This window comes from Propithecus coquereli, unplaced genomic scaffold (genome assembly GCF_000956105.1).
Source record: "Propithecus coquereli isolate 6110/MARCELLA unplaced genomic scaffold, Pcoq_1.0 Scaffold74, whole genome shotgun sequence".
Lineage (NCBI taxonomy): Eukaryota > Metazoa > Chordata > Mammalia > Primates > Indriidae > Propithecus > Propithecus coquereli.
In genome coordinates, this window is record NW_012153507.1 from 1,251,705 (window position 1) to 1,265,467 (window position 13,763).

Below are 13,763 nucleotides of genomic sequence, written 5' to 3' on the forward strand. Positions count from 1 at the left end.
TACTCTTTATTGTAAATACTTTTTAAAAAAATTCTGCTTCATTAGATTGATAAATTGCTATGCAAGACTATGTCTGCCTTATCCATGTACTTCATGGCATCTAATAGAGAATCAATAAATATTTGTTTTATGAATGAATGTTTTTGCTTGTTCTGAAGCTTGATGCCCTTTGGAACACTACCTATCATCTTTCAAGTTACCTCTGACTTTCTGGTGTTCCACCTCTTGGTCTCGTGCTAGCTTTCAGGTTGCCCTTTGGCAGTCTTAGTGACAGGTTTTATGTCTAAATTCTCTGCATTTTAAATAAAACTGAGAACTTTACTAGGCAAACACATTTATAGCATTGGATTTTAGTTACTTAGAATAATATTAATTAGATGGGAAAGGAAATAACCCCCCCTTTACCAACACTATCAATATGACATATGATTAAAAAGAATATTTTTTCAAAAAAAAGTGAAGTATAAAAGTAAAAGGGAAAGAAAAAGGTACTCCAGAGTAAATATCTACTCTTCACTGATTTCAACGCAGGGAAGAATAAGTGTTCCCCTCGCTTTCCCCAATGTTATTTGTAGCCATGTACACTTATTACCTTGTGTATATATTTCATTATTTCATGGAGCAAATCTTCCCCGTAAGAGAAATAGCAAAGGCTCTAGAACACATGAAAGCAATTCCACAGCCTTTATAATGCCCGAATTTATTCATTTTGTAAAAAAGGGGGGAAACAAGTAATTACCTTCAGTAGTGTCCCCCACGTGTCTCCCAAAAGGAACATCGTTCTGGGCCCATGTAAAAATTAACACGATTCCCTATAGAGAGGGGACTACTCAAAGTTAATAATAGCTAGGGAAGAAAGGATGCTAGTTGCAGGCACAGGTATATCTTCTCTACGCCCCCACCCCCAAAATAATTGGAGAATAGAAAAGTGGTTAATTTGATTATTACCCCGCGGAAACATTAGGGATAATGCAAACAAAGATCTGAAGTAAGACTTTATTAACTAGAGACTCCCCCTCCTTCATCCCGCCGGCAGTCCCTCCGGAACCCCAAACTGCCCTCTTAGGCACCCCAACCCGGCTAGCCTCGCCAGGGAATAGCCCGCTACGCGGGTGGGCGGGGCTACGGCACTTCCGGCCCGCCCCCGCCGCCTCGGGGAGCGCGCGTTTGGTATCTGCGCCGTGGGCGGAGTTTCTTGTCCCTCTGCGCTGCCCGTTCAGCTTCTCCTCTCCTCTCCTCCCGCAGCTTTTGGGCTGACGTGTCTGCAGTTCCTCCGCGTCTCTGCGGGTCGGGCCGTGATGGCGGACGCCTGGGAAGAGATCAGGCGGTTGGCTGCCGATTTCCAGCGGGCTCAGTTCGCCGAGGCCACGCAGAGGTGCCCAACCCGACCCTCCCTTTGTGGAGCCCAGATTAGGTCTTGGGCGGAGACGCCGGGATCCGGGGCCTTAGATCTCTGGCCCTGGACCCCGGACCTTCTCAATTCCTGTCACCGTTCCCACATCCTCCCTCTGCCCCGAACCTGAATCGCAATTCTGAGTCCAGGTCATGGCGGGGAAGCCCGCAGCCTGCGACGCCCCAGAGCCCCCATCCCCGCCCCAGCTTGGTGCTGGCGCTCCCCACCATGGCCGTGCTGGTGACTCCCTCCGGGCTGCCTTTATTGTGTGTATTGAGTGTTCCTGTGATCCTTCCTCACCTACCTGCCACGAAATCACTGTGGCATCTTATCTATTACACACTTTCTGATCTAGAATGAGCTTGAAAGGAGAAACTAACCCCGAAATACAGTACTTTGCAAATAGGATGTTGACCCTTTAAAATTTTTTGCCGTTTTGTCTACCAGAACAGAACCCCATCTGTCATTTTTAGGCCTTCAGGTCACTGACATTTTTTACAAACCCACTAACCTTAGGGGGTTGTGTCTGGAGGACCCTAACTCGGCTTTTTAATATTACAGAACATATACATAATACTAATAGAAGCCTTTTTATCCGTTAACTATTTCTTACCTGCGATGTTTTATTCCTTTTGGGCCCGAAGACAGCAGTCCCTTGGGCTGTATTTTGTAGCACTGATAGCAAACTAGGGCATAGTAAGTGCGTGGGTAACTGACAGTAGCTGTTCTGATTTTACTAGGCCAGATCCCCTGCCTGCCTCCAGACTAAGTGTATGAGTGAGGCAATTATGCACTTAATTTAAAAGAAAATTCTGATTAAACTGGAAATTGAATTAAAATAAGGCAGGTCTCTTTTTTTCCTACCTAAATAATATGTCCTTAATTTTCTTTTCAAATTGGAAGATTGGAAGCAGGCCTAGAAGAGACACCAAACTTGAAATTTGTAATAGAGTGATATATATAAATTAAGTAAATGATTTAAGGGGATGCAAACATGCTTACTCGAGATTTTTTAACTTAATCAATATTATTATACTAATGAAAGATAAAAGATTTTGTAATGTAGAAGTTAGTGACTCTTTACACAAACTTTTTACGTCTGTTTTCATAAGCTGTGTCAATTTTATTGAGCACCAGTGTGTCAAGTACAGTTTTAAAACTTAACTCTTCTTCTTTCCCTCAGGTTGTCAGAGCGGAACTGCATTGAGATCGTGAATAAATTGATTGCTCAGAAACAGCTAGAAGTAGTTCACACTCTTGATGGAAAGGAATATATTACTCCTGCCCAAATTAGTAAAGAAATGAGAGATGAGCTGCATGTCCGAGGTGGTAGGTGATGCTTTAGTGTTTTTCTCTTGGATTTTTGGAAGGAGAAAAAAAAACACCTTAAAACCATAACAAATAAATTATTTGGAAGTTATAAGACATCCTTTTCAATTGTTAATTTGATAATCAGCATTAATATTTTTACTAGGCTAATGCAAACATGGTCATATAATTAAAGGAACTCTAATATCACTTTACAAAATAGCATTTTTTATCATTTTGAGTTATGTGTATTATATGTGAATTAATTGACTGTTTCACAATTCATTAATCTATTGCATGACTCAGTGAAGGGCACTCCACTGCCTATAATCAGGTGGCAATTGTGGAGAGGGAAGAGACGTTTTAAAGAATTATAGAATTTTTTGAAAATCAAGGCTGTATAACCATGCTTTTTTAAAAGTACTTTTAAATATTTGCAAATTAGGTAACTCAATTCAATATGGTGTTACACCCATCATATTTGTATGAAATACCATTACAAACAAAAAATGTTGTTTTCCTTTGCCTTTTTATAATTTGAACAAATTGAGCAAATTTGAACACTTACTCAAATAGAAGCAACTATGAAAGCAACTCTTAATTAGATGTTATCAGAATATAACTTTGGTGTTTATCTTATTTTTTTATTTTCCTGCATAGTACTAATCAAATATGAGGTATAATTTGAAATACATAACATTTTCTTTTGCTGCTAGGTAGAAATTTACCTTTCAATTTCAAATAATTGAAAAAAGTTCATCTTAATTTTGTTGTTAATATCTGTGGTCACAATGGATAAATTCTGAGTTGTGAAGGGAAATGAATGCCCTCCATAGATCTAGCCAACTTATGTGTCAGCTGATGCTCATAATTAGCCTGATGTGGGAGTGTGGAGGGGAGGGAACTTTGAAAATAAATTATTGCCTATGGCTTCAGCCATGAAGACTTACTCCGTTAATGGTTTATATTCGAAGACCTTAATTATTGTGGCTCTATGTTCTTTGTATAAGGACTTTGTCCAAAACTTAAATCTGTTAGAATTTACAGTTTTGGGTCATTGTGCACATACAGGTTATTTAAAATAAATGAATATCTTTTCTTTAAAGGTCGAGTAAACATTGTTGATCTGCAACAGGTAAATTTTAAATTTACAAAATTTTTGTTTTGATTTCTCAATTTTTTGATATGTAAATTTGTTCAGTACCTTAAAAAGTATTCACTAATACTGGTATCATATTTTATATGATGTTTGGGAAGAAATAGTTATATCCTCACTGATACATTGAATCAATTTAATAAGCTCTGATATATTGAAATGATTTAATAAGTTCTTCTTTCTCAGTTGACTTGCTTATTTTTTATTCCTTTCCAAATAAACACAGTTATCATTTTATATAATTGTGGGGTTTTTATATTTTGGGGAGAAAAATCATTAGTTTCATGTTTACATGTTTTTAGTATGTGGAACAGAGAAACATAAAAAAGAGTAGAAGATATTTTCAAAAAATATAAGTGCACATGTCATTGCCAAGGTACACTGTATACAAGAAGCTGGCAAGTTTTTTGTGAAATGGTGTTTGTTATATAAATATGTAATTTATTGCTTAATAGAAAGTTTCCTAGCAAATGCAAGTGTAATTCTTCAGAACTGAAAGTAAATAAGCAATAAGCCTCTAATTTTTTATTTGACCAAGGCTTTTTACAATATTTCCAATCAATTCAAAATTTAAGAATAAGTAATTTCTTAAATAATATAGTTTTAAATGTATAATTTCAAGCTTAAGAAACAATACAAATCTATTGCTAATCGAATTTGTGTATATTTTCCAGGTAATTAATGTGGACCTGACTCATATTGAAAATAGAATTGGTGACATTGTTAAATCAGAAAAGCATGTTCAGCTAGTGTTGGGACAACTGATAGATGAGTAAGTACAAAATTTAGGAGCACTTTGTTGTTGTTTTTTTAATAGTATTTAAATTTAGGCTAATATGTCCAGGTAGGCATTTCATTTAGAAATTGTTTTCTGTTTTTCTTGTTTATTGTTTTTTTAATTTTTAGAACTCTTACAGTGCTTATTTTCATTATAAGGATTATTCTACTTAAAAAGGAAGTGCTTAATTGTGTGGAATACTTGGAAAAGGTGTAAACTTTGATTTTTTCCCTGTTATCTTAAAGCGGTACAAAACATTTATAGTCTTTCCTATATGATCTTAATTCCGAAAGCACATTTGTTCCAAAAATATTAATGGAAAATTACTACAGCATTTCCACTGTTTAAAAAAAAATCCCAATATTTATCATTTGATTAACCTTATACTTAACTACACTGGTAGGAAAAAAATAATTTTTAGAATATGAGTAATGGTGTTTACTTACACATACCCTACTTATTACTTTTGGAGCATACCTTATTTCAACAGAAATTAAACATAAAAGATAGAGAAAAAAACATTATTCCTAATTTTTTTTCATTCTTTTCTTTTTTTCACTATTAGGAACTATTTGGATCGGTTAGCAGAAGAGGTAAATGATAAATTGCAAGAAAGTGGTCAGGTAACGATATCAGAACTGTGTAAAACCTATGATCTTCCTGGAAACTTTCTGACACAGGTATTTTTTCTTAATAGTATCATTTGTCTTTTTAACAAGGAATTTTAAAAGGAGGGAAAAAACTAGACTTTCTAACCATCAATTGATTTATCGCAGGTGTCTGACTTGATATATGTTGTAGCAGTATATTTTGGGGGTACTTCCAATATATTGATGGTTCTGAGGAGACTGTTCAAAAATGATTATCTTCCTGAACTGAGAAACATTCTAAAACCAATTAATAGACTAAGCTCTAGGCTGTCTTGATGCAATAGCAAGTATACCATAAGTGCATTAATTTATTTAATGCTTTTTATTTTAGTTGTATAGAAACTAACCAGGATATCTACAGTTCTGATTGCTCAGTTATATTTTAAAAAATAACTGATGAAGATTATAATTTAGAAGGAATACTGCTGGCTTCTTGTGAGTAAAGGTCAGGGATGTTGTTAAATATCCTCAATGCATAGGACATCCCTCAACAAAGAATTTTCTTGCCCAAAATGTTAGTAGTACCAACATCTTTTGATGGAATCTGTTTCCTTCCTTTAAACTATTAATGTGATAGGGAGAAGAGCCAAGGTATCTCACATATTCTCTTAACTTTACTTGATACTTGTGTCAATACTCAGATATCTTGCTTTATGGTATAATGACAATGCTGCCTGAAAATAGAGGCTATTTTCTTGTTTGTTTTCTTTTTTTTTAAGTAGTGTGACATTTTAGAATCATAGAGATCCATTTGGTACATTGGGAAGGGCATAAGTTTTAGAGTTAAACAGACCTTGATCTAAATCCTATCTATACAACTTCTTATTTATTTGACATTAGGAAAATTATTTTGTGTCTTTTGTGCTTCAAGTTGCATATCTGCAAAATGTATGTCTTTTCCATAGGCTTCAATGAGGTATATCTGGTGAAATGTCTGACACAATGGAAGCACTCAATAAATGATAGTTCTGTTTTTTATTTACTGAAACAAGGGAAAAATCAAATCTCTTGTTAGGTATATATCACTTTAAGAAAATTCAGCTTACAAAACTTACCAAACCATAATTGTAGGAGATTAATTTATAATATAAGAAGATTAATTTACCCATATTAAGAGAATGAACCACACTAATTGTATTTAAAATACCATGTATAATATAGATTTGTTTTATATAGCTGAAATTTCAGGAGCCAATTTTATATGAACAAATACATGCTAATCACAGGTAAAAATATATTTTTAAAAAATCAGACTCAGATCCAAATGATTTTTTATAAAACTATGTTTCTGAATACATTGTGGAAACACATACAGTTTCTTAATATTTTGCAGTTCTAGTTTTTCTGAATATCGCAGGCAGTATTCTAAAAGTTCATTAAGTTGTTTGAAAAACATATTTCTAGATCATAAAAGTATCAGCTGAGCTGACTTAAGTAGATTTAACTTATCTTGGGATATAAAATATGTCCAGATTTATTTCAGATGTGCCTGACCCCAGTCATAGTATAGCTATGGAGAAATACTCTCAAGTTTGAAAGCAGGTTGCCAAGAAACCAGATCATCTGCCTTTCTAGATCATCTAGACAGAGATAACTTATTAATATATGCATCAGACAAGATAACTTTTCAGGTCTTATGTTTCACTAGGTTGCAGAATCTTGAAAAAACATTTGTTCCTCTCTGTTAGTCTTAGATGCTCCAGATAAGGTCTTCTTCAAGATCCATGTGTATGTCTTGGTTATCCGTGTGTTGGAAGCTGCCTATGTCTAGAATATTGGTTAATCATTTTTTTTTTTATTTCAGCATATTATAGGGGTACAGATGTTTAGGTTACATATGTTGCCCTTGCTCCCCCTCCCCGCTAAGTCCAAGTTTCAAATATGTCCATCCTTCGGGCGGTGCGCATTGCACTCTTTGTGTATGCATATACGCATCCCTTCCTCCCTCCTCCCCCCTCCCCCCCCGCCCAACATCCAATAGATGTTATTCTTATATGTGCACTTATGTGTTGATCAGTTAATACCAATTCGATGGTGAGTACATGTGGTGCTTGTCTTTCCATTCTTGGGATACCTCACTTAGTAGAATGCGTTCCAGCTCTATCCAGGAGTATACAAGAGGTGCTATATCACCATTGTCCCTTAAAGCTGAATAGTACTTCATGGTATACATATACCACATTTTATTAATCCACTCATGTATTAATGGACACTTGGGTTGTTTCCACATCTTTGCAATTGTGAATTGTGCTGCTATAAACATTTGGGTACAGGTGTCTTTCTTATACAGTATCATTTGTTCTTTTGGGTAGATGCCCAGTAATGGGATTGCTGGATCGAATGGTACTTCTAATTGTGTCTCTTTAAGGTATCTCCATATTGCTTTCCATAAAGGTTGCACTAGTTTGCAGTCCCACCAGCAGTGTATGAGTGTTCCTATCTCTCCGCATCCACACCAACATTTATTGTTTTGGGACTTTTTGATAAAGGCCAGTCTCACTGGAGATAAGTGATATCTCATTGTGGTTTTGATTTGCATTTCCCTGATGATTAGAGATGTTGAGCATTTTTTCATATGTTTTTTGGCTATTATTGTGTCTTCTTTTGAGAAGTTTCTGTTCATGTCCTTTGCCCACTTTTTGATAGGGTTGTTTGATTTTTTCTTGTTGATTTTCCTGAGTTCTAAGTAGATTCTAGTTATCAGCCCTTTATCGGATTTGTAGCATGCAAAAATTTTCTCCCATTCTGTAGGTTGTCTGTTTGCTCTTGTGACAATTTCTGTGGCTGTGCAGAAGCTTTTTAATTTGATCAGGTCCCATTTATTTATTTTGGTTGTGGCTGTGATTGCCTTTGGGGTCTTCTTCATAAATTCTTTGCCTAGGCCAATGTCTAGAAGAGTATTTCCAACATCTTCCTCTAGAATTCTAATAATTTCACTCCTTAGGTTTAAATCTGTTACCCAGTGTGAGTTTATTTTTGTGAGGGGTGAAAAATGTGGATCCTGGTTCAGTCTTCTACATGTGGCTATCCAGTTTTCCCAGCACCATTTATTGAATAAGGATTCTTTTCCCCAGTGTATGTTTTTGTCTGCTTTGTCAAAGATTAGGTGGCTATATGAGGATGGTTTTATATCTGGGTTCTCAGTTCTGTTCCACTGGTCAATGGCTCTGTTTTTGTGCCAGTACCAAGCTGATTTTAATATTACAGCTTTGTAATAGAGTTTAAAGTCTGGTAAATTGATGCCTCCCATTTTGTTTTTATTGCCTAGAATTGTTTTTCTATGCAGGGTCTTCTCTGGTTCCATATGAAGCATAAAATTAATTTTTCTACATCTGTGAAGAATGATGTTGGTATTTTAATAGGGATTGCATTGAATCTGTAGATCACTTTGGGTAGTATAGACATTTTAACAATGTTGATTCTACCCACCCACGAGCATGGTATGGTTTTCCACCTGTTTACGTCTTTTGCTATTTCCTTCCTCAATGTCTCATAGTTCTCCCTGTAGAGGTCTTTTACCTCCTTAGTTAAATATATTCCTAGGTACTTTATTTTCTTTGTTGCTATTGTGAAGGGAATTGAGTCTTTGATTTCGTTCTCGGTATGACTGCTGTTGGCGTATATGAAAGCCTCTGATTTGTGTGTATTGATTTTGTATCCTGAAACTTTACTGAATTCATTTATCAGTTCCAGTAGCCTCTTGATTGAATCCTTAGGGTTTTCTAGATATAGTATCATATCATCAGCAAATAATGAGAGTTTGATCTCTTCTGTTCCCATTCGTATGCCTTTAATTCCACTCTCTTGCCTGATTGCTGTGGCCAGGACTTCCAGCACTATGTTGAATCATTTTTATTTTACATTAGAGGTAGCTTTTATTAGCAAAGGCTATTATGATAGCTAAGCCTTTTAACATATAAACAATTTGACTCATTTCTTGGCCCTGTTATGAGATAATGAAGTTTTCTAGGTACTGAATCTTCACTTTAGTTTATATATCTTGTTGAAATTTCTGAATCACATAATTGGTACCTCAGCATACAGCATAACTTCAGTATGACTATGCAAATATATATGTATCATTTTGTCCTTTCAAATTAATAAAAATTTACCTCCAGGCACTAACTCAGAGACTTGGTAGAATTATCAGTGGACATATTGATCTGGATAACAGAGGAGTAATTTTTACTGAAGCTTTTGTGGCTCGACATAAAGCACGCATCCGTGGACTGTTCAGTGCTATTACCCGGTAAGCATGTTTTAAAGCATATGTATTTGTAAATATGTTTGATCATGATTTGCATTTTTTTTTAGCAGCTGAATTATTTTGACAGAATCTCATTTAGGACCCCAGTGTATTAAACAGATAAAATGGGAGTTTCTTTGAAATACGAGTGGGGATTTCAGAGTCCTAGAGTGCAACCTCTCTCCAACTCACATCTCCTTCCTCTACCTGTCTTTACCCCCCTCATAACCCCAGATGCACTTCTGCAGAATGCACTTTAAACACCGCTGCCCAGATCAGTTTATTGAAGTCACCCTGTAATCATAGAAAGAAGATTCAGTGTAAAGTCAGAAGAATTTGGGTCATAGCTTTATCACATAGTAAGCAAACGTGACCTTGAGCAGATAATTCAGGGCCTCAGAGGGGCTAGATGATTTTAGGATCCTTTTTACCATATAGCATTCTATAATTCTAATGAATAACAGTGTTACTTTCAAAATCACTAACTTTTCAAAATAAGAATTTCTGAAGTGTTTCAGTCTGTGTGACTCCAGTATAGAATTCAGAAAAACCTACATTCTCAATTATCTCCTCTCCCCTGTGTCATCAACTTTATCTCAGTGGCTTTGTGTCCTACCAACTTTTAAATATGTCCAGATTTCTACCATTTTAAAACAAACCTCTGAGCCCCATGTTCCATTCCATCTACAATCCTGTTTGTTCTTTTTTTAAAAGTGAACCTTCTCAAGAGTTGATGTCTATATTTACTGTCTCAATTTTCTTACCTCTGTCACTTCTTAACTTACCTGTCCAGCTTCTACTACATATATATAGCACTAATGTCTCAATATAATTAAATAAAATGGATACTTTCTATCCTTATTTGACTTGACTATGTAGCAGCATTTGACTCCAGTTATATCTTCCTTCTTGAAATATTCTCTTTTTTTAAAAAAATAATACTTTACTGAGTTCTTTTTATCTCTTTTAGCTGCACCTTCTAAGTCACCTTTATGGCTCTTTCTCCTTTCCCGACCCTTTAAAGTTTTGTTTCAGGCCACCTGTTTTTTTTTTTCAATCCTGTGCTGTCATCTCAGGTGATTTCACCTCTTTTTTAAATGTCAGGCTCAATGTTACCTATACAGTATCTATGGCATCCCTACCGAAATGTTTTCCAAGTGCTTCAAATTCAACATATTTAAAATAACTGGTACTTGAGGACATTAGGAAATAACTATTATTTTTGTTGGTTGTTAAAATGATATTAGGGCTATTTAGGAGAATGTCCTTATACTGAAGATATACATACATGCATGTATACACCCCTCTATATATCTATATTTCTGTATCTTTAACTAGATATATCAAAAACCATGAGTTTATACTGATACCTCCAATTCTAGTCCAGTACTATAAGTTTTGTTTTGTTCCAGTTCCCTCCTTTTTCATATTTGTAACTCCCTTCTCCAACCATGAGAAACTCAACTCCATTATCCTTATTGTATTTACATTTTTGATTAAGTAAATGTGACTGGTTTCCACATTGCTGCTGCAGCTCCTTTTCCCATATAGATACTCTCCTTACCCCACATAGGCTCTGACAGCCTGCTCCAGGTCACCATCCTAAAACAAGAAACTGGTGGTGGTTTCTGGGGAGAGGAACTGTGTAGCTGAGTGATATAAATGGAGGAGGATTCAGTTTTTTAACTTTTTTGTACCGTTTGCATTTATTACTTTGTCAAAAAGTAAAAACCAAAAATATATTTTTCCTACTAACAAATATTTACCTTTTTCTTTGACTAATTATTGCAGTGATTGTAATTTTCATCAATATTAATAATATTTTTCTCATTCATACTAGCCCTGAGTTTCTCTATATGGAGATAACTGTCAAACCATGAGAGGAAAACAAGTTCTGAGTCTCAAAAGATGTTGCTAACTCTATGGCTTTCAGACAGCTCCATTTAATGCACCATGGCTTCATATTTGCCTCTTAAAAATAAGGAACTACCCCACTTTTCTGGACTAACTATAAAGAAATCACCTGTATCTCTGATTTTAAAAGTTTGTATTTATTATTGTTATGGATAGCCAGAAAGAAAAGCAAAAGCAATTAGTGAGAAGAGCTACCCTGTATTCCAAATTGAAATAAAAATCCAGCTAAAGTTTCATCATACCAAAAAGAGCTAGAAATTTTGTACAACTCAATTCAACATTTATTGAGCACCCACAATTAGTTATGTACCCCAAAATTTTAAGATAAAGTCCTTCAAGGATCCCACTGTATTTTTGTAAGGATGTGTTCAGGTAGAAGGGAATGGAAAACACAAAGAATAAAACATGAGAAGATTGTAATAATTATTAGGTAAACAGAGGAGCGCAAAATTCACAGAGCACCTGGACCTTGTTGGTTTGGAGGTTTGCTATGGTTTAGATGTGGTTTGTATGCACCAAAACTCATGGTGAAATTTGATCCTTAATGTGGCAGTGTGGGGAGTCGGGCCTAGTGGAAGGTATTTGGGTCACAGGAGCAGATCCCGTGGTAACAGATTAATGCCCTCTTACCAGAGTGAATTCTCACTCTAATGGGAATGAATTCCTCAGAGAGAGAGAAAGAGCAAGCAGATTATTACAAAGAGTCTGGCTTCGTTGGTTTCTCCCCCTTGCTTCCTGTCTTGCCATGTGATCTCTTTGCAGATGCCCACTCCCTTTCTGCTTTCCACCATGAGATGAAGCAGCATGAGACCCTCACCAAATGTAGCTGCCCAATCTTGAACTTTCCAGCCACCAGAACCATGAGCCAAATAAACCTCTTTTCTTTATAAATTACTCAGCCTCAGGTATTCTGTTAAGAGCAGCAATAAAAGGATTAAGGCAGGGTTCTGGATAATTTAGCTGATAATTTTGGGTAAAACAATTTAATAAAAAAAAATTGATCTACATAAGAATTTGATAAAACTAATAATTTAGTCAAAAATCCCCAAACACAGGGGTTTTAAATACTCAGTTCAACTTTAGACAACTGTTTCTGCTTTCCCAAGCTTGTTGTAGAAAGAATTTATATCATCCTAAATAATCAATAATAGAGGACCAAAAAGTTGAAATTACTTGAAAGTCTTTTAATTATATGCATAAACAGTAAAAACATAAACTAACCTTAACTAGAGAGAGCAAGCATACTGGCTTAAAATGAAAAGAAAAAAAATTGTGGTCAGAATAAAAAGTCTATATCCTTTTACCCTTTATTTTTTAAAAAATATGTAGTTATTATAAAAGACATATAGGAATCTACCCAAAAGAAATGGAAACATACATTCACACAAAAACAAGAACATGAATGTTCATAGGAGTGTTATTCATAATAGCCCCAAATTAGAAACAGTTCAACTATCAGTCAGCTGATGAATGTGTAAACAAAATGTAGTATATCTATACAATAGAATGCTGTTCAGCAATAAGAAGGAATGAACTACTGATGCATGCTTCATCATGGATGAACCTCAAAAACCTTCTAAGTGAAAGAAGACAGAAACAAGAGACCACGTGTTGATTCTGTATATTAAACGTCAAGGAAGGCAAATTTATAGAGGCAGAAAACAGATTGTTGATCTAGGAGTTGCAGCAGGAATTAACTACAAATAGCTATCAAGGAACTTTGTGGTTGATAGTGATGATTGTACAACGATATAAATTCATTAAAACCATTGAATTGTATACTTACAGTTGGGTAGATTTCATGTTACATAATTTATGCCTTTTTAAAAGCTGCCTAATAAAAGAAATGCATAGTCATTATGGAAAATAACTGGTAAGCAAAAAAAGGGGACATTTTAAATTGATCCCTCCCAATCAGTCACCCTAATCTAGGAGTATATCATTCTAAATTCTTTTTAGTGCACATATCTCATTTTTCTTCAAAAATGGAATCATATAACATTCACTGGAATATTCCTATCTTAAGGAAAGAGCCTCCCAGATAGAAATAACAGAATGAAGGAAAACAAATATACAGTAAAGGACAAGGCAAATAGTCAAGTATCACATAAATCTGAGGTGAAATTTGGTGGAATGGAAATGTAAATTGATCCTGGATGGGAAGACAGATCGATTTCCCGGGTATTTCAGTAGCATAATTCTGATTAAGGATTTAAGATTTGGTATAATTTGGGGCATTTTTTTCTTTTAAATTAACTGGTGTTTTTCATAAACTCTATCCTAGTTATTTTATTAATTCATAAATCTGTGTAACTCTA

The 13,763-nt window shown here is 35.2% G+C and overlaps 1 protein-coding gene across 1 annotated transcript in view; it reads left to right on the forward strand.

The window, feature by feature from the left end:
* Nucleotides 1–1,238: 1,238 nt before the first annotated feature.
* UFL1 (UFM1-specific ligase 1) overlaps nucleotides 1,239–13,763 on the forward strand; it is a 32,664-nt gene continuing 20,139 nt past the window's right edge. Inside the window, exons 1-6 of the mRNA XM_012661839.1 lie at nucleotides 1,239–1,375; nucleotides 2,577–2,722; nucleotides 3,808–3,836; nucleotides 4,532–4,629; nucleotides 5,201–5,315; nucleotides 9,404–9,536. Coding sequence (XP_012517293.1) covers nucleotides 1,299–1,375; nucleotides 2,577–2,722; nucleotides 3,808–3,836; nucleotides 4,532–4,629; nucleotides 5,201–5,315; nucleotides 9,404–9,536 — 598 coding nt within the window. The 5' untranslated portion in view covers nucleotides 1,239–1,298. The remainder of the gene's footprint in view (nucleotides 1,376–2,576; nucleotides 2,723–3,807; nucleotides 3,837–4,531; nucleotides 4,630–5,200; nucleotides 5,316–9,403; nucleotides 9,537–13,763) is intronic.